The sequence below is a fragment of the Dromiciops gliroides genome, chromosome 5, assembly GCF_019393635.1.
Source record: "Dromiciops gliroides isolate mDroGli1 chromosome 5, mDroGli1.pri, whole genome shotgun sequence".
Classification (NCBI taxonomy): domain Eukaryota; kingdom Metazoa; phylum Chordata; class Mammalia; order Microbiotheria; family Microbiotheriidae; genus Dromiciops; species Dromiciops gliroides.
In genome coordinates this window covers 165,233,781-165,254,366 of record NC_057865.1, presented here as the reverse complement: position 1 = coordinate 165,254,366, position 20,586 = coordinate 165,233,781, and the positions used below count along the sequence as shown (strand labels likewise).

General features: G+C 42.0%; 1 protein-coding gene across 2 annotated transcripts in view; it reads left to right on the top strand.

Moving 5' to 3' along the window:
- CAMK1D (calcium/calmodulin dependent protein kinase ID) overlaps positions 1-20,586 on the top strand; it is a 479,866-nt gene that overhangs the window by 419,285 nt on the left and 39,995 nt on the right. For both annotated transcript variants that reach the window (XM_043966580.1, XM_043966579.1), the window contains exon 6: positions 7,351-7,426. In XM_043966580.1, coding sequence (XP_043822515.1) covers positions 7,351-7,426 — 76 coding nt within the window. The remainder of the gene's footprint in view (positions 1-7,350; positions 7,427-20,586) is intronic.

Genomic DNA, 20,586 nt, shown 5'->3' with positions numbered 1-20,586 from the left:
GGGCTTTTCTTGGCAAAGGTACTGGAGTGGTTTGCCATTTCCTTCTCCAGCTCATTTTTGTGAAGACACTGAGGCAAACAGGGTTAAGTGACTTGCCCAGAGTCACACAGCTAGGAAGTGTCTGAGGGTGGATTTTAACTCAGGAAGATTAGTCTTCCTGACTCCAGGCCCAACCCTCTATCCACTGTGCTGCCAAGTTATCCTAACTACCTCATAGTTTTCAGAGTGTTTTACAAATATTATCTCATTTGAGTCTTACAACGTGTGGCAGATAGTACAAGTACGATTGCTTTTATGATAGTTGGAAATATGTACATTTTCCAAAAAACATCACTTATGGCTCAGATGAAGGCCAGTAGTTTTTTATCCTGTGAGCCATGCCAAACATTGCTCCTTCCCTCCAAAAAATATACAAAGTTTTGGTGATATTTCCATTTCCTTGACACTAGGAGAGTGGAAGTTGAAATTTTTGTTTATTTCATCCCTTGGAGGAGAGTGACAGAAAAAAGGAAGGGTTGACTGGGAGTATAAACAGTGATAAGGGCAAAGGGATAAGATACTAGGGGAAAAGTTATATACACAAACTTAGGTCACCACCACTGCTGTTAGTAGCTCTACAATCTAATCTCTGCCCCCTTTCCCTTTGACCCCCTAGACCCATGTCCAGCTGGGGCTGTTAGGGGGCACAGTGGATAGAGTGCAGGGCCTGGAATTATGAAGAATCCTTCTTATGAGTTCAAATCTGGCCTCAGATGCTTCCTAGCTGTGTGACCCTGGGCAAGGTACTTAATGCTGTTAGCCTCAGTTTTCTCATCTGTAAAATGAGCTGGGAAAGAAATGGCAAACCACTTCGATATCTTTGCCAAGAAACCGCCAAATGGGTTCACAAAGCATCAGATACAACTGAAATTATTAGGCAACCCATGTCAAACTAAGGAGGAAAGCTTTTTCCTATGACCATAATATAATAAATTTAGAGATGGTAGTAATTTAGTAACACAGAATGATAGATTTAAATATGGAAGGGTCTCCTAAGGTCACACAGTTAATAAATGGCCGAACCAGGATTTGAGCCCAAACCTTCCAGTTCCAAATGCAGTCTAGCTGCCTCTTGATTCCACATTCTAAGAACAGCGCTGGCTTTGCTCATGTGTTTCACAAGCATTTATCTAGCACTAGCTGTATATTCAGCCTTGCATTAGACACCAGGAGTAAACAAAAGAAGAAGACACAGTCATTATCCTTAATGAGTTTCTGGTCTAGCTGGTGTAACGATTGGAATAACGCCACCTGCTGGAGACTTACTGACAGAGAGCCAAACATTTATGAATTAATTTGCAATTTGACTCTGGTCTGTGCCAAGAACTTCTCATGGCATGGGTGATGCCATGAGAGCTAAACGCTCCAGTGTGAACTGTGCAGGACAACCTATGGTGGTGACATCTCTATTAGTGAGCACATTTCTAATGAGCAAGTGAAGATTTTCACTAAGGAGGGAATAAAGAACCCTTGGTAGCCAGGCAAGGCTGGGATAAACTAAATAGGTTACCTCCAAAGAGGAATGCCCTTTCTTCCTCTGATATTATAGTGAAGATGTAGAGGATAGATAAAAGGGTTGTTAAAGCCACCTCAAAATGCCAGCAGGAATCCTAGATCTTATTAAAAAAAAATACAAGGTGGTCTACTCTAAAAGGACAAGGAATGAAAGAAGAAAGCATTTATTATGCACTATGTGCCAGGCCCTAGGCTGACTGCTTTACAAATATCACCTCATTTGATCCTAACAACAACCCTGGGAGGCAGGTGATATTATTATCCTCATTTTGCAGCTGAGGAAAATGAGGCAGGCAGATGCCCGAGGTTATACAGCTTAGTCAGTGTCTGAGGCTGGAATGGAACGGTGGCCTTCCTGACTCCAGGCTCAATCCGCCGCACTACCCACCTGGCCGGAAAACTGGGGGGAGGGGGACAATTAAAAAACACACACACATTTAAAACAGGCGAGACAAGAGGGCCATCAGACCTAGATCTCAAGCTCAGAAAAGAATCTCCAATTTAGAAGGCTTATTAACATTCAACCATGAAACTGGAACATTTGCATAAACTTGCTACACACAACTTTGATTGCTCCAAATTGGATTTTTCATTAATACCTCAATGTATTAAAACAAAAAAGTCCAAAAGTGTGCTCAAAGATTCAAAGTATGTCTCCTTTTCTGTCTTATTTTCTTGTATGTGTTTTTTTGTTTTTGTTTGTTTTTTGGCGAGACAACTGGGGCGAAGTGACTTGCCCAGGGTCACGCAGCTAGTAAGTGTTAAGTGTCTGAGGCCGGATTTGAACTCAGGTCCTCCTGACGCCAGGGCCGGTGCTCTATCCACTGTGCCACCTAGCTGCCCCTCTTGTATGTGTTTTTATAATGGCTAAGATCCTCAAAAATTCTAAGTGGCCTTGGTCTTATTCTGACATCTATGAGCCTTTGGGAAAGAGGGTGCAAGTAAGTTCTAAGATTAACATAGTTCACTTGTCTAGAAGTAGCCAGGGCCAAGAATGACTCGTGTTACTTGTGCTAAAAAGTACAGGTGGGTGTAGAGCATAGCAGGGGTGAATATGAAATAAGGGAAGATCATGTTAGAGTGCGGTGGAATGCCAGGACTTTTCTCCATAAGCAATGGGGAACCATTGCTAGTTATTTGTTTGTTTATTTTAGTAGAAGTTTGAGAATTATCAGATCTTTACATAAGGAAAAAATCAGTCTGGTAGCTCACACAGGGTGGAGTGGGAATGGGAAGATTGGTTAGGAAGGTTTTTTTAGTCCAGAAGGACTGCAATGAAGGAGGGTAGTAATGAAGGAGGAAAGTAATGAATGCCTTTTCCAGGGAAGTCACAGTAAGATCAGAGAAAAGGAGGGATAGTTTTGAGAAATTCACAACTAAAATCAATAGGTCTTGGATATAAGAGAGAAGGGAGAAGGAAGAGTTAAGGAATGACATAGTTTCAACATGGGATAATGGGTGATGGAAATAGTGAAATTAGAAGGAAGAGCAGATTTAGGGAGAAAATAATCATCTTGGTTTTGAAAATGGCCTATGAGACCTTTGGTGGTGATGACAGTTGGAGTTATAGATCTGGAGGTCAGAAGATATGTAGGAACAGCAGATGTCTATTCCAGATCCCATCTTCCTGGGAAAGATCATTGAGGCCACAGAAGCCAATGAGATTATCAAGGGAAGTAGTGGAGAGAGAAGAGGGAAATAGGGAGGACAGTACCTCATGGGATATCCCATCTTGAGAGGTAGAAGAGAAGCTGAAGAGACCTAGAAGGAGCATTTATATGGGCAAGAGGAAAAGCAGAGGAGAACCAGGGAGGAGAAAGCATCCAAAAGGAAGGGATGGTCAGTAGTGTCAAATGCTCCAGAAAGTTCTAGAAGGATGAAGACTCAAGGCCATTAGTTCTCGCGATAAGAAGGTCATTGGTGACCCGCGAGAGGATGGTTCATTGGAGTTGAGGTAGCTGACAGACTGCAAGGAAGTCGGCAGGGTAGGTGATGAGAAAGTGAAGGCATCTGTTGTAGACAACTTTTTCAAAATGTTTGGTAATGAAGGGATGATTATTTACTGCTTCTTCCTGGGAAAAACTAAGCAAGCTTTCTGTTGAGGAGAAACCCAGCCCCTCCTGACTATGCCTCTGAATCACAAGTCACTGTGCAAGCAGTTCTGTGACAGCTGCCTCCGTCTTTTCCCGGATGCCTTCCCTCGGGCCCGTGGCTAATGGGAGTTCCTTCTCTAAATCTTCAAGTGAAGCACCCAGTGCCTTCTGTGACACAGTACTCACCAAGCATTTGGCCCTTACTCTTCTTTGTTTTGTCAAACAAGTTCTTTTCTGACGCAGGCCTGGGATTTTCTAACTTGCTGGTTTATTTGCTCATCTCAGTGATTGTGTTCCTGGCTTCCTGAAGTCGCCTCCCTCTGGGAGGTAAAGCCTGATCCAGCTTCAGTTTGATGAGCTTGCTCGACAGACATTTGAATTTTCTAATCTGCCCCAAAGATGGGATCAGGGATGTGTGGCCCACTAGAGAATTAAGCCAATTCTTATGGAAATGCGACTCCCACTTCCAGCACCATCTGTCTGCATGTTTAAATGGCCTATTGGGTTGGAGCATGAAGATGCAGGATGATGTGAATCCTAAATCAGAGAGAAATGTGTGGTATCTCAGATCTAATGTCTCTTAGTTCCCCCATTTTGGGGGGAGGAGGGGAGCTAGACCTGTGATTTCATTGATTTAGAGAAGTCCCAGTGAGGAAATTCCCTCTCCCTGTACAGGTCGGTGTATGCTCTGCAGCATGTAATCTTTAGAACATTAGCACTTAACCTAGAGTTCATGACCTTGGTGTTTTTTTTTTATTTTGATAACTATATTTCAGTATAATCAGTTTCCTTTGCAATTCTATAGATTTTCTTTTCTGTATTTAAAAACATTTTGGGAAGAGGTTCATAGTTATCACCAGACTGTCAAAGGGGGTCAGTGACAGAAAACATGTTAAGGAGGGCGGTCTTAGAGATTTGCTTGGAACACTGAAAACTCAAGGCAGGATTTGAATCCAGGCCATCCTTACTCCAAGGCCACCACCCTCCTCACTATGCTAGGCTGCCTCTCTTTTCCCAATTATCATATGGAGAAAGGTCCAGCAACTGTGCTGTCAGCAGGCACAATAAAGGGAAGGTCCAGCATGGGGGAAATAAGGTAATACACCTTTCTATAGTGCCTTATGGGCCAGGCACTGTGCTAAGTGCATTAAAGGATTATCTCCCTTGATCCTCCCAACAGCCCTGGGAAATTGGTGCTGTTATTTCCCCCATTTTGCAGATTGAGAAAACTGAGGCAGGTAGAAGCCAAGTCACTTGACTAAGGTCACACACCTGGTAAGTGTCCTATGTTGGATTTGAACTCAGGTCTTCCTGACTCCAGAATTCCCCAACTCTATGCACTGCAACACCCAGTGCCTGCCTCTGGTACAGCACAGACCATTCTCAAGTTATTTGGGAGGCGCTTTTTCCCTTAGCAGGCAATTTAAGGGGCAGATAGGTGGCACAGTGGATAGAGCACTGGCCCTGGAGTCAGGAGGACCTGAGTTCAAATCCAGCCTCATACACTTAACACTTACTAGCTGTGTGACCCTGGGCAAGTCACTTAGCCCCAATTGCCTCACTTAAAAAAAAAAAAGAGCAGGCAATTTAGGCTTAATGGTTCTGGTTCTTTTTCCATTTACTTGCTCCATTAAAGAGAAAGAAAGGAGAACATAAATGATGGCAAATTTTGCTTCTTGTATAAAAAGTTGACCCTCTCTACTTCAGCTTCCTCATCCATAAAATGCCGCGGGGCTGGGGGAAAGGGTAGACAGGAGAATTGGACTAGATGAGCTCCGAAGTGCTTGTCAGTTCTCAATCTATGCGCCTATAAACTGCTTTCCTTAAGTGAGATTTTTAGTATTATTTTTACATTGCACTTCTTTTTTTTAATTATCAGATACCCTGTAGAGCATTTATGTATAAGAGAACAAAGCAAACTTATCTTGTGGCTACTACAGAGGGACAAGACTTTCCCCCTCTCCTTTGAAGGTCTGAGAAATAATCATTCCTGGAGGAATATAGGAAAAGGTTTTATATTTTATTGGAGCTTTCCTATTAAAAGTGAACTAGAGGGGGGGGGCAGCTAGGTGGTGCAGTGGATAAAGCACGGGCCCTGGATTCAAGAGGACCTGAGTTCAAATCCGGCCTCTGACACTTGATACTTACTAGCTGTGTGACCCTAGGCAAATCACTCAACCGTCATTGCCCCGCCCCCCCAAAAAAGTGAATTAGATCACCATGTAGGCATTCTCTCTCATTTCTCCCATAACCCTCTGCTCTTGCCTATGTTGTGCCTTTTGCCTGGAGTGCCCTCCTTCCTTCCTTCCTTCCTTCCTTCCTTCCTTTAAGCAATGAATTAAATATTCTTTGAAGTGAAGTTTAAATACCACATCCTTCAGAAAGTCCTCCCTGATTCCCCTTGCCAGGAAGGACCTTTATTTCAATATAATTCAATAATCATTCATTGCATGCCTATTATGTGCAAGGCTATATGGGAGGGTCCATGGATACAAAATGAAAGCAGTCCTGAATGCATTAAAAAATTTTTTACATTTTACTGACCTTTCCCTCTACTCCTCCCAAAGTACTTTATTTTGTAAATCTTCAATATTCTTACTGTGTTTTAGCTATCTAGATTCACGGAAGCTAGATGGCACAGTGGATAGAGCACTGGCCCTGAAGTTGAGAGGATCTGAGTTCAAATCTCACCTCAGACACTTCCTAGTTGTGTGGCCATGAGCAAGTCACTTAACCCCAATTGCCTTAAACATCCGGGGCTATTTCCAGTCATCATGACATATCTTTCCACTGGACCCAGATGGCTCTGGAAGAGACAGTGAGCAGCCCTCCCTCACTTAAATCCAATTCATGATATCACCGGGATGTCAGAATCCTCTGCAAGAAGGAAGAACAAACAATTCATGACATCCCACCACTAGTCCCTATATTCCTTGAAGGCAGGGCCCTGTCTTTTGTCTCCCTTTTGTATCCCACTCAAAAGCTAACTGTACATTGTCATTGGTCAGAAATTCCATAGCAGGGGGGGATTGGGGCCTGGCAGAGGGAGGGAGGGGAACCTGACCTGCAATTTAGACTTGCTTTAGTGCCCTTCTAGGTTCTGAGTTATGGCCGTCAACTGAAGGGAAGAGCATGAGATAAGAAGAACAGATGATATGTCCTCGCTGAATGGCTCTTCTTGAAGAGTAAAATTGGTGTCTTCAAGACAGAGGAGTGGGATTAGATTGATTGCATTTTCCCTACTTCAGAGAGGGGGGAAAATGGAAACCCAGTGGGTTGGATGACCTGTCTGAGACCTTAGGAAAAGACTGAGGCCGAAGGAAGTAGACTCCCCATGGATCAAATTGATGTTCTAGTCATGCAATAGCCAGTTGCAGCCCTGGCCCTGAGAAGCTGCCTTCTAATTCTCAGTCTCATTATGAGTACTGTTCTAGGCACACAGCAGGTGTGCAGTTCAGGAAATCCTTGTTGACTGATTGACTGATCTGATTAATTGCATTCCGCTACCAAAGGCCCTCACTCTTTTATTCCCAGTTCCAGTAAGGGCAAGTAACACATGGCTCCAACCAATGCCTGCCAGCCCATTTTCTAACCAACAGAGCTTTCTGGTCTGGCAACAGCAATCTGGAAAAAGCTTGTCTTGCACTTCTAATTTTGACTACTCAGTGGTTTGTTTTTTTCTCTTTCTTTTCTCATTCAACAGCTCCAGAAGTCCTCGCACAGAAACCTTATAGTAAAGCAGTTGACTGCTGGTCCATCGGGGTGATTGCCTATATATTGTAAGTATTTACTACCATCCCAGTGACTGGGAAAAGATATTATGGGATGGTTGGTAAGAATTCTACTAAAAATAGAAAACGAAGTCTGCTGATTGTTCCTATCACGTTCTGCATAGAGGCCACCTTTACCCTCCTCAAATCTAGCTGGCATAGGGGGGTGGCTAGGTGGCGCAGTGGATAAAGCATCAGCCCTGGATTCAGGAGGACCTGAGTTCAAATCCGGCCTCAGACACTTGACACTTCCTGGCTGTGTGACCCTGAGCAAGTCACTTTATCCCCATTGCCCCGCCCAAAAAAAAAAAAATCTAGCTGGCATAAAACCTGAGCACGACCTATATTCAATATTATTTTTCATTACAGGCAGGGTGTTATATGAGAAGCAATATGGTGTAGTGTATAGAGTTGGATTTGGCACTGGAAAAACTCTGGTTTGAATCCCATCTCAGACACTTTCTAGCTGTATAAGTGGGCCTCACTTTCCTCATCTATAATATAAGGGAGGGTGAGCTCAATGACTTCTAAAATCCTTTTCAACCCTACATCAATGATCCTGATTTCTTTTTTCAAAAAGATGACTTGGTGGGGAGGATAGGTATAATCTTGAAACTATTATTCTCATTATAACCCCACATGTTGTTGCTTGTCCTTCATAATTGAAGAGGACCACAACAGTAGAGTTATGTCACAAAGTGCACTGAATTGGATTTAAGGGGGGGGGGCTGTGCAAGGTCACCAACCTTACTGTCCCCTCCAGAGCCATCTGGGTCCAGCGGCAAGATATACAACAGGACGACTGGAGATGGCCCCAGATGTTTAAGACAATTGGGGTTAAGTGACTTGCACAGGGTCAAACAGCTATTAAGTGTCTGAGGTAAGATTTGAACTCAGAGCCTCCCAACTTTAGGGCCAATGCTCTATCCACTGTACCACCTAGCTGCCCCATAACCTCATGAAATGAAGTGAATATGTACATATCATCATAACAGCAATAATACATTTGTTTTGGTTCAATCATTTTTTTTCAGTCATGTCCAACTCTGTGACCCCATTTGAGGGGTTTTGGGGCAGAGATAATAGAATGTTTATGATTTCCTTCTCCATCTCACTTTACAGATGCGGAAACTGAGGCAAACAGAGGTGACTTACCCAGAGTCACACAGGTGGTCAATGACTGGGGCTGGATTTGAACTCAGGTCTTCCTGACTCCAGGCCCAGCACCCTATCCAGTGTGCCACTTTGCTGCCTCAATTACATGTTTCCATAGCTCTTTATGGCATAGGAAGCATTTTCCTCACAAAATAACTCTAAAGTATAGTGCAATTTCCATGTTTCCCATTTCACGGCCATAAAAGACCTAGGAACCCTAAAGTACCAGATATATGTTTGCTATTATTATAGATATTGTTATTAAAGGAAGGGCTGATAAATTGCCTCAAGAGGGTCCCTTTTAAAAAATCCATCTAAAAAGTTAATTTTACAATTCCATTTTTTCCAGCCTTATTTTCAAAATCTTGTTTTGGAACACCATTTTGAGATGGGACTAAAATAAAAATGCATCTTGGGCCAACTATTTTACACAATTGGTTAAAAATGAATTTTCTTCCCAAATTAAGGACTGGTCCCTGGCAGAAATAGCAGGCTGCAAAACAATTCCCTGGAACATTTGGGGACTCAGTCAGGGAAAGGTCTTACTGCTCATTACCCTGTTCCCCCCAGATATTGTTCAGATACTAACTCCCTTGACATTTACTTTTCCCCTCATTTTCTGAAAGATTCATTGTTTTTCCCTGGCATTTAGCAGTTTATCTTACATAACTGAGAATCTTATTACTTTTGTGTCAATTCAGAAGGGCAATGCATGGAGCTCCATCCAAACACGTCTATTCCAATGTGACATGCTTGGGTCAATATGCCCTACTGAGATAATGTGTTAAGTCATATTCTATTCATTAACTGGGGATAAAAAGGATGAAAATGATGTGGTTTCTCAAGAGCAGGGGGAGCAGGACATGGCCACAAGAATGATGTTCAGCAGAATGGAATGGGGCAAAGGAGAAATGCACACAAAGTGCCATAAGAAAATCTGAGAAAGGAGAGAGAACTTTCAAGCAGGGAAAGGTCAGTGGAAGGCTTCATTGAAATGGACCTGAGGAATGGGGAAGGTGAAATAGGATCAGATTCTGATATCAGTCTAAAGTCAATGGGGCTACCATGTCAGGATAATTTGCACGTTAGGTCTTACAGTGAATTCTGAAATGAAAGTGTTAAAGGACTTTCAGGCAGCAGGTGACTGACTGGTCAGGATAACAGAGCTAGCAAGTGTCAGAGGCTACATTTGAACTCAGGTCTTCCCAACTCCAGTACTGGCACACTATCCACTATGGTGCCACCTAGTGGCCCATCTAGAGATGGCAAGTGCCCCATCACCAGAGGTCTTTAATCAGAGACCAGACAGCCATTCATCAAGTATGGTACAGTAGGAATTCCTTTTTGTTTAGGCACTGAACAAAATGAAGTCCCTCCCATCTCTTAAATTTTCTGAACCTGTGAATAAGATGTCCTATGTTCTACAAGTAACTTTGGTGCCTGTCACAGGGGTTAGTAACTCACGATGGCTATTAACTTCCTTTCATTGATGCTGGTGTCACTTAACAAAAAAGCCTAGAGTCTCCTTTAAGGCTTGGTTTATCTCTAGACACTGTAAGTGTCAGTATCTATATACATATGTCTACACACATATGTTTATGAATGCATATCTATACTTACATGCCTCTGTGTGTGTGTGTGTATATATATATATATATACATACATATAAAAATGTAACATATGTTAAGAACCAAATGAATCATACATAATAACAATTACAGGAATTTGGAGGGGGGAAAGATCACTAGAAGCTGAAGTTGTCCATCTTAGAAGTTGAAATTTTCACTCTTCTTTAAAGGGTAGATAAGTCAAATCCCTTGAATGAATTAGAAAGGGAGCAATGCCACTGGATAAGCAATGAATGACCACACCCCTGAGTGAGCCTTAGAAGACAGATAATTTGAGGGTCAGTTTGAGTCCAGGCAGACTAGATTTGAAGAGGAACCTGTTTCCTATAAAGGAATGAGGTATGTAGCAGGTGCACAGAACTGGAGAACTAGAAGGAGGGAAGGAGAGTGAGCAAGCAAGAGAGTGAGAGTGAGTGAGAGAGAGAGAGAGAGAGAGAGAGAGAGAGAGAGAACACAAGAGTGCTCAAGAAAGACAAGTGGAGGTGGAAGAGGAGAAGCATGATGAAGGTAGTTAGTCTAAGTGTCTGGGGGCTGGTATGGTACAAGGAAAGTAAGTACAGATGCTATCTGTGTTGCTAAGAAGCCCCCTAAATTTGGATAACTGGCAACAAAGGAGGTAGGCATTCCAGGTCTGGGGCATAGGACATAGAGGAGGGTGAGTGAGCACGGCATACCAGAATACAGATCTATAAGTACTAAAATTGGTCTGGTCATACTTAGACATAAAATTGGCTTTAGGTCAAATCACTAACTTAGCCAAATAATGACATTAAAAATGAATTAGGGGGGGCGGCTAGGTGGCGCAGTGGATAAAGCACCGGCCCTGGATTCAGGAGTACCTGAGTTCAAATCCGGACTCAGACACTTGATACTTACTAGCTGTGTGACCCTGGGCAAGTCACTTAACCCCCATTGCCCCGCAAAAAAAAAAAAAATGAATTAGGGTTGAACATCAAAGATGTTGAATTCCTAATTTTTTACTCCCACCCACTGATCTGTTCTCTCTCTTTTAAATAGAAAACCATCAACTATAGATATATACTCTAGTTCTCGATATGGGCTGTGACCAAGAACAGGTTTAGTTACCCAGGGGAGCCTGCCTTCCCACAAGGGTTAGCAAAGAGTCCTACATTATTAATATCAACTGGAATGGAAAATAATTCAGACAACAATTTTGGGGAAGCAACAGGACTATTTTCATTTGATAAGCCTGTCATATAGCTACCAGACTATAGCAAAAAGTGACTGCAATACACCCTTGCATCCAACTGACTCCTCTTAGTGCCCTTTCCCTCTATGTAAACATTGCTTACTTTGTCATCATGGATAACTTGTATAACAGTATGACATAGCTCTATTTTTGATCCCTACACTAATTGCCATATTAGCCATCATTTAGAAAGATAGATTCCCTCCCCCACCCCCCACAACCACCCCTGCCTTCTCGGGAACATTAGTCTTTTAGCATATTTGATGGGTCCTTCTCTCATACCCATATCATATTTTCACAGTCATTTAGAACAGCATTGGAGACTTGCCTTGAAAATAGATCTAATTAAAAGATCTAAAATGCATACTTCACCTGTAGAATTAAATGACTGAGAAAAGATTGGAGGTATCCCAGTCAAGTGCTAATGGCTGGCCTAGGCATATAGTGCTCCCTCACATGAGACTAGAGTGCCAGACAAAGTTATCTCCCAAGTCAAAATGGGACAAAGCACCTGATACCTGATGAAACCTCATGTCCCCCGCTCCCCTTGTATTCTGCCTGTTTTCTCAGGACCCCAGAAAGATTATTTGATGTTGATGGACCAGAGTTGTGCCCCTCGAGCACAAGGAGATTCAAGGAGCTATTTTCTTTGGCCTACACTAAGGAAAACCTTGGGAAGATTCCCATTCCCAAATTATCTTTTGAAGTAGCAGATAGATTAAAGGTATTATAACACAGACTAGGAAATTAGTCTAGAGACTAGAGTTTCATCTTTGAACATTTGTTTCAGGCATTGTTATTCACTGAAAGTTAATATTGATGGGAATGTTAGAATAAGATGGTCCAGTGCCCTGGTTTTACAGGTGAGGAAATTGAGACTAATTAATATGCTTAAGGTCACATAGGCAGTCAGTGGGTGAGCTGGGACTCGAACCCCAGGTTTTTTGGCTCCTGCCCAGTGTTCTTTCTATTATGCTATTTGGCCCTTCTCCCATTTCTTTGCCTGGAAGAAGGTACAAAATGATTGGATTTTTTTTTTTTTGTAGTGACCTACCCCTTACTGGCCTCCCACATTCCATGAATGTTCTGTTCTGGGCAGTATTTGAAATAAGTCACAAAAGGGTTGAAATTGAGTCTTTATGTTACCTTAGATGAGTTATTCCTCACCACAAGCCTCTTTTGTAAAATGTGGGGGTTGGACTAAATGAATTGGAAGGTCCCTTTCAGCTCTAAATCTATTATTCTCTATGGCCCTATTTTCCTCTGATTTTCATCTTTGCCCATGTAGTCGGCTTAAATGTGCTCTTCAAATAGAAATGCAAATGTTTGATTTGCATGTTCTGTCCATTTTTCCTAGGACTTAGAATAAAGCATTTTAAGGCTTTATCCCTTTCCTCTAAACAGTTGATAGCTGTCTCTTCATGGTTTATATGTCTTCTAAGAAGAATAATGAAAACTAAATGCCATTGGAGAAGAAAAAGAAAAGTTGTTGCAAAATTCCAGTAAAATGATGGCATCTAACGCAATGTTAGTAGTATTAATCCTGTTATACTAATAAGAATAATTAACAGGCAGTCAGAATCTATCGATAAGAATTAATTAAATATTTGCTATGAGTATGCCAGGCACTGTGCTGAACAATAGAGATACAAAGACAAAAATGAAAAAAAATCCCTGTCTTCAAGGAGTTTCCATTCTATCAAAAGAGATGATGGTGGAGGCAGCAGCTAGGCAGCACAGTGGATAAAGCACCGGTCCTGGATTCAGGAGGACCTGAGTTCAAATCTGGCCTCAGACACTTGACCCTTACTAGCTGTATGACCCTGGGCAAGTCACTTAACCCTCATTGTTTGGGGGGAGGGGGAAGGGAGGGAGAGGGAGGGGGGGAGGGAGGAGGATGTGCCAAACATTGACCTCTTTTTATCCCTAACCTATGAGTTACATCTGGCAGGCTGATTCAGGCCTCAGGGTATTCTACCAACAGGTGTTCTACCTGTCCTCAAGAGTAGAGGATCTGAACCTCAACTTTCAAGGTTCAGAATTCAATGTTGTCGTTTTTCTGGAAGGCCAATCTCTAGCGAGTTCATTCTTACTAGAAATGGATTTCTAAACCCAAGCACCAATTTACTTATCTCCAATGAGAAACATGACCAATTTTTTTTTTTGTCAGCCTGTCATGTGTACTCGCTTCCCATTGAAGAAACCCACGTGAAAAATGGAATTATTGTATTAAGGTTGCTCAGTAAATATTCAATCAGGTCAGAGGTAACGAGATGGTCCTAAGTATTTTCCCTAAGCCTAGTAAGACCCCTCCCCACCACAATTATTTCAATGTTGTCCCCTCCATTAAAATGCAAGTTTTTCGAGATCAGGGTCTGTTTCTTTTTTCCTTTTTCTTTGTTCCCAGTGTTTAGCACAGTGCTTGGCACATCACAGCACTTAATAAATGGCAACTAGGTGATAAAGTGGATAGAGCACCAAACATGGAATTAGGCAGACTCATCTTCGTGAGTTCAAATCTGGACTCAGACATTTACTAGCTGTGTGACCCTGGGCAAGTCACTTAACCTTGTTTGCCTTAGTGTCCTCATCTGTAAAATGAGCTGGAGAAGGAAATGGCAAACACTCCAGTATCTCTGCCAAGAAAACTCCAATGGGGTCACGAAGAGTCAGATAGGACTGAAAAACAACTGAACAACAAATGGCTTGCTGACTGACTGAATGACTGGCTGTGTGATTTTTTTTGCAGGGCAATGAGGGTTAAGTAATTTGCCCAGGGTCACACAGCTACTAAGTGTCAAGCGTCTGAGGCTTTGAATTCAGGTCCTCCTGAATCCAGGGCCGGTGTTTTATCTACTGTGCCACCTAGCTGCCCCTGGCTGTGTCAGCATGTGTCAGATTTAGGACTTGATCTTAAACAAATCTCATTACCCATCAGTGCTCTAGGCAACTCCCTAAGACTAAGCTGCAGAGACATACACTAGTAGAGTTTCCCTCATCCAGGAGATTCCTGTATTAATGAGGTCCCATGTCCAGTTCCTTTGTCCATCTCTTCAAACTCATTTCCTAAGTATCCAGACACAAAAACAAGGGAGATGGAATTAGATTGCTTACAGTGATATTTCCTAAGATGAACTGACATAAAACCATATGATCTAATAGCCCCAAGTCCTAAAACTGTAACACAAAGAAGGGGAGAAAAGAAAAGAGAGACCTTGGCAAGTCCAAGAAACAGTCAAGAGGCAAATTGCCTTATAGCAGTAGCTCTTATAAAAATTTATCATGGAAGAAAATGCTAAATTCCAGTCAGAATGAAAATAAGGACGCACAGTTTTCTCATTCAAGGTCATGTTGTTGTTGGGTTGTTGCAGTCATGTCCAATTCTTCATGACACCATTTGGGGTTTTCTTGGCAAAGATGTTAGAGTGGTTTGCTTTTCCTTCTCCAGTTCATTTTACAGATGAGGAACTGAGGCAAACAGGGTGAAGTGACTTGCCTAGGATCACATAGCTAGTAAGTGTCTGAGTCCAGATCTGAACACTGAAAGATGAGTCTTCCTGGTTCCAAGCCCAGTGCTCTATCCGCTATACCACTGAGCTGCCCAATCCAAGGCCATAGATCCCCTGATAGTCATGCATAGACGCCGTGCGTCCCAGATTAAGAATCCCTGCCTTCTAGGCTTCCAGGGTAAAAGGAGAAACACAGAGTATCTTGAACCTCTGATGACTGCTGAGAATTCAAGGACTTTACCACCACTGAAGAAGCCAATGAGAAAAAAGAGGAAGGAGAAGATGATTGTATGTTGTTGTTTGAAGGAAGGAAGAAAATGGGGATAGGGATGAAGTAAATGGGAATGCACTTGCCTGGCCTGCAAGCAAAATGAAAAGGGAAAGATGGAAGTTCTCTGGTGACCAAGAGAGATGTGTCTCCAACATCTTGTCCAAAGCCAACTAAAGAAGCTGGACGTTCCAGCTGTCAAGTCCATTGTTCTCCATAACCTGGTCCTTCATGCCACCTACAGGCTGAATGAAAAACTGCACTTTCCACATTCTAAATCCAATCAATCCTTAAGATCCTAGGATTGGAACTAGAAGGGACCTTAGAGGCCAACTCATCCAAGACGTTCACTTTACAGATGAAGAAATTGAGGCCCATAGAGATTAATCGTTCGCCCAAGGTTACACAGGTAGTAAGTAGCTGAGCTAGGTCTCAAATTCAGATCCTCCAACTCTACAGCAACCATTGTTTGCATGTTTTTACAGACTTCAGAGGCAGAGTAGCTTAGGATCAAAAGGATCCTGCCAAGAGGTCACAGGAAGCAGTGCCTCCAGTCTAGATGACCTCTAGGGTCCTCACAGCTCTGCGTTTTTTAGTTTTTATACACTGTTACAATGCGGGGGGAAGAGGTAGAGGGGAGGAGGGAGAGTAAGGGAAGAGAAAGAGAGAAAGAAAGAGAGGTAGAGAAGGAAAGAGAGAGGTAGAGAGAAGAAAAGGTGGAGAGGAGGGGAGTGAGGAAGAATGGAGGAGGGAGGGAGGGAGAGAGAGGGAGAGAGAGAGAATATGAATCACTTTTAATTTCATCAGGAAGGTAGCTCTAAATTGTATTGTACAATGGATTACTTCTGGAAAGGTTTCCTGTAGACTGCTAAACCCATCCAAAAGGTAGAGGGATTAAAACAGTTATTTCATTGATACAGGGAACTCCCAGGTGAAGAAATTCCCTCTATCAATGCAGGTCTGCACCCTTCTTTGCAACTTAAGTGTTTTAGAGAGTTGCCTAGGGCAATGAAAGATTAAATACACTTGTCCAAAGCCACATAACCAGCATGTGTGAGATTTAGGACTTGATCTAAAGTTTTCCTGGCTTCAAGGACAGCCCTCTGCCCACGGCTCTAAGCCTGGCCATGGTATTTGTATTCTTGTTAGTTTCAGTGTCGGAGCATAGCTTTTCCTGACTAGGTGCATAGTTCAGAGTTTCTTGTTTCTAAGGCCTATAATAGTTTATCTTCTCTTTATAGTCTCACTGGCTGGAGGTTTGCATGGTGCTGCCCATGGCAAATCACAGGGACACTATGAGGATGGGGAAGGGGTGGCATTGGTTGAGTTAGAAATGCATGACGCCCGGGGCTCAGAGGGTAGTGAAACTTATCTTTCCACTGATTCAACAGACATGGGTTTGACTTGTATGTGTACTGGGCTACTTGCAAAATCCCCAGCCTGGATGGGCAATGTGGGGTAGAGGATGCCTTTGCTTGCATCCCATTGGCTATTGTGACTAGAGTAGCTTTAGCACTGAGACTTAGAGCCTGCCAGACTCTTGATTCCTCTGGTACTTACTTACTCTCCTCATTCTCTGGATGGTGGAGGAGGGTACCACTTTATATAATACTATTTAATCATCTCTTGATCATTTACCAATTTAAATGAGGGATGGGGTTAAGAACCAGGATAAGCCCCTATAGGCTCTCCTATTTAACAAGCCCCCCCCCCTTTATTCTCTGTAATCCCCTAATGCTGCCATTTGACCTATGTTGGGTCTTTCCATTCACTCTACAGCTGCACCCTTAGGACCTGGAGGCCTGTCCATCTGACCTAAAGCACTGTATCAAATGCTTGTTCTTTCATTTCCTATACCCTGGATTCCTTTTCCCCAAAGATTTCTGGGAAACTGTCAGGTGAGAAGCAATTGAAAAGATTGAGGTGGTTTTTGTCCTGTGGGAGTGGTTGGAGTTTGCTTCATGTTACTCACGAGGGTTGAACAAAAACCAGAGGATGAAGACTACTGGGAGGGAGATTTCAGTGCATTATAAAGAAGAGCTTTATAACACCCATCCAATATGGGAAGGGTGTCTTGCAAAGGAATGGACTCATTACTGAAATCAATAAAGTAGATGTTGAATAGTCTCTGTCAAAGGGTATTATAGAAGGGACTCCTACCAAAAAACCAATTGGGAGGTTTATTATAACTCCAATCACTTTTCTATCTGACTTTCTTTCCAAAACACTCCTCTTTGGCTACCAATAATAACAGACAGCATTTATATTAACTCTTCATACTTTAAAAAGCACTGAACATGTTACCTTGTTTGATCCTCCCAACAGCCCTGGGAGATAGACATTATTATTATCCCCATTTTACAAATGAGGAAACTGAGACCCAAGAGAGGTTAAGTGACTTGCCTAGGGTCACACAACTAGTGACTCAGGGAGAATATGAACGTAGGTCTTTCAGACTCCCAGATCCAGCACTCCTACCCATCTGGTAGCCTCCTATATGGGGCAGCTAGGTAGCACAGTAGATGTCTGACCCTTATCCTGTTTGATTCAGTTTCTTCATCTATAAAATGGGCTGGACAGAATATGGCAAATCATTCTAGTATCTTTGCCAAGAAAACCACAAACGGGATCACAGAGTCAGACATGACTGAAAAACAAAAAGCTGACAGCACCTACTGTATCCCAAGCACCTAGAACAGTACCTCATTAATAAATGTTTTATTTATATATTCATATATTCAAAATTTCTCTCCTATTTAATATTCTCAAAAAATATGAGTAGACTTCAAAAAGCCTTTGTTACCTTCAGTCACTGGGTGATGGAGGATTCCACACACACACACACGTGTGTGTGTGTGTGTGTGTGTGTGTGTGTATAGCTATTTAATATCTCTTGGTCATTTACTAATTTAAATGAGGGATAGAGTAAAGAGCCAGGATAAGGCCCTCCAGCTTATCTCCCCTGACAAGTTCTCCATTTTATGACTCTCCATGAATATGAATTGTACTCTCTGTTCTTCCCCTGAGACCTTAGAAAGGTCATTCTCACGATATATAACGGAATTTACTTCATTACACTTAGAATTGAATTTTAAAATGAGGCTTTAGAGTTTTGACCCAGTTCTGAACTTTTGATAAAGAACTACTTGGGGGAAAATGTGATCAGAGAGTCATGAATATTTATTAAGCACATGCATGCTATGTGTGATATTATACAAAGCAAGCTACAAGTCAGAGTGGCCTGTCTTTACATTTTTGTCATTAACATTAACTTCACTAGAGAGGAAAGCTGGGGTAGGGGAAATAGAACTGGATTTGGAATTAGAAGATTTATGTTGGAACCCCACAGCTGCTACATGTAACCTATGGGACCTTAGCAAGTGACTTCAACCCTCTGGGCCTCAGTTTCTTTATTTATAAAATGAGAGGGTTAGAAGCTTGATTCTTTTGGGATCATCTTTTGTAGAAGATATATGGAGCATTGGGCTCTATATCAGAGGTGATATAAAAGCAAAAATCAAGGTATATTCAAGACACATAAATAAGCGATTTCCTACTCTGAGTCTAGTGTTTTTTGTCATTAAGTATGGGACAGCTAGAGGGTGCAGTAGATAGAGCTCTGGGGTTGGAATCAGGAAGACTTATCTTCATGAGTTCAAATCCAGCCTCAGACTCTTATTAGCTGTGATCCTGTTGGTTTCAGTCCCTTATCTAGAAAATGAAGTACAGATGAAAATGGCAAACTACTCCCGTGTCATGGCCAAGAAAACCCCAAATGGCCTCACAAGGAGTCAGACAAGACTGAACAACAACAAAAATGATGTGCAATGTGAGTAGGGATCAGGTTAGGAAAACACAATAGGCCACCTCACATTCAGTCAGTCAGAAAAGCCTTCCCAGAGAAGACAGGGAAATAGAGAGAAGAGAACGTGCTTGATTCCATCACTTTCTGCTACAGACCACACTCTGTACCAGGGACCACACCCTGGCAGGACACAAACCCCATTTGAAGGCTTCTACCTCACTGGCATTTATTAAGGAGAAGGGGTGGTTTTTTTTCCTTTTTTCTTTTTCCAATAAGGTACAGGATTGTGAAACTTTTCCATTTTCGATGACAAAAAAAAAAAAGAACGAAACCCCAGAACCCAAAGCAAAACCAGCCTTGAGACACCAAAGCCTGCAAGAAGAATGCTTAAAGTTATTTCTGAAATGCCATTATTCCCTTGACAAAGGCTTAGCTGCTTAAGAAGGTCAGAACTTCTCCAAAAAAAAAAAAAAAATGATCCCCCCAGGAAAACAAAGCTAAGGTTCAAAGGTGTCCTAGGAAATGCTTCATTGTTTTAAAATCATCCCCTAATCCTGGGTCTTAATCACCCCCAGATTGTTATATCTGTACCCTGTGGTGCTCTAGTATGATAATTCATTGCTCATAAAAGCTCATTTTAACTGGTTCAATTTTCACTAGATTTTTTTCTCTTCCAACACAATTTTTGGTTATTATGAAGCCTACTCCTGCCACCGAATTCCACTTGCTCATTAAACTTTCAATTCCATTGTTAGAAAGCTTTGCATTTAAAAATATGAGTAAAGATGGCTTCTACTCTACCAAATTTCTCTCATATGGGCTTTGACGCTCCATAGGCTGGCTCGGATTTCCTGGCACTTACAGTAGGATCCCCTTCATTCCTTTACATGGAATGGACTAGGCGATTGGAAGCAAAAGTAAACTTTTTTTTTTTTTAAAGAAAGGAAATTGTGCTATAAACTTGGAAAGAAGCCCTTGGATGACAAAAGCACAACGTTTTACTTCAGCTTTGAATTGTATTTCAGCTAGTCTAGCTCTTTTCTTGTGGTAGAATGTCTAAATGATTTTACTTAAAATAGCTTACACTGCTAGTTTCTCACATTTTAAAAAAAGTATTTAACTCTTCTCTTCCTCCTGCCTTCTTGGCTCCACCCCGCCCCCAGCTCTCCTTCTGGTTTAGCATAAATTATGGATGGAATGTTTCTCCATACCTTACTCCCCCCCATCCCATTCCCATTTCTTTCCACTTCAGAGGCTTTGTTCCAAGCCTAGAAAAATGATATAGAGTATTTATGGGTGGGATTCAGTCAGCATATTTTTTCTGAGATGTCTATTAATTCTTCTCTCACCCACATATCATTTTCTAGCTTGCAAAAAAAGAAGTTGCTAAATACTTAATCAAATATATGATTACAAATGTAATTAGGTACCCTTTTTAATTAGCGGAGGACTCACTGATCATCTTAAAATTTTACAAAGCTATGCAATATGTCTAGTCCTTTTATGTACAGGGGAAAGAACAGAACCCTGTTCTAGCTGCTAAATTGGGTTTGCAGATAAATATAAAAGGTTAATCACTCCAAAGAGTGGAGC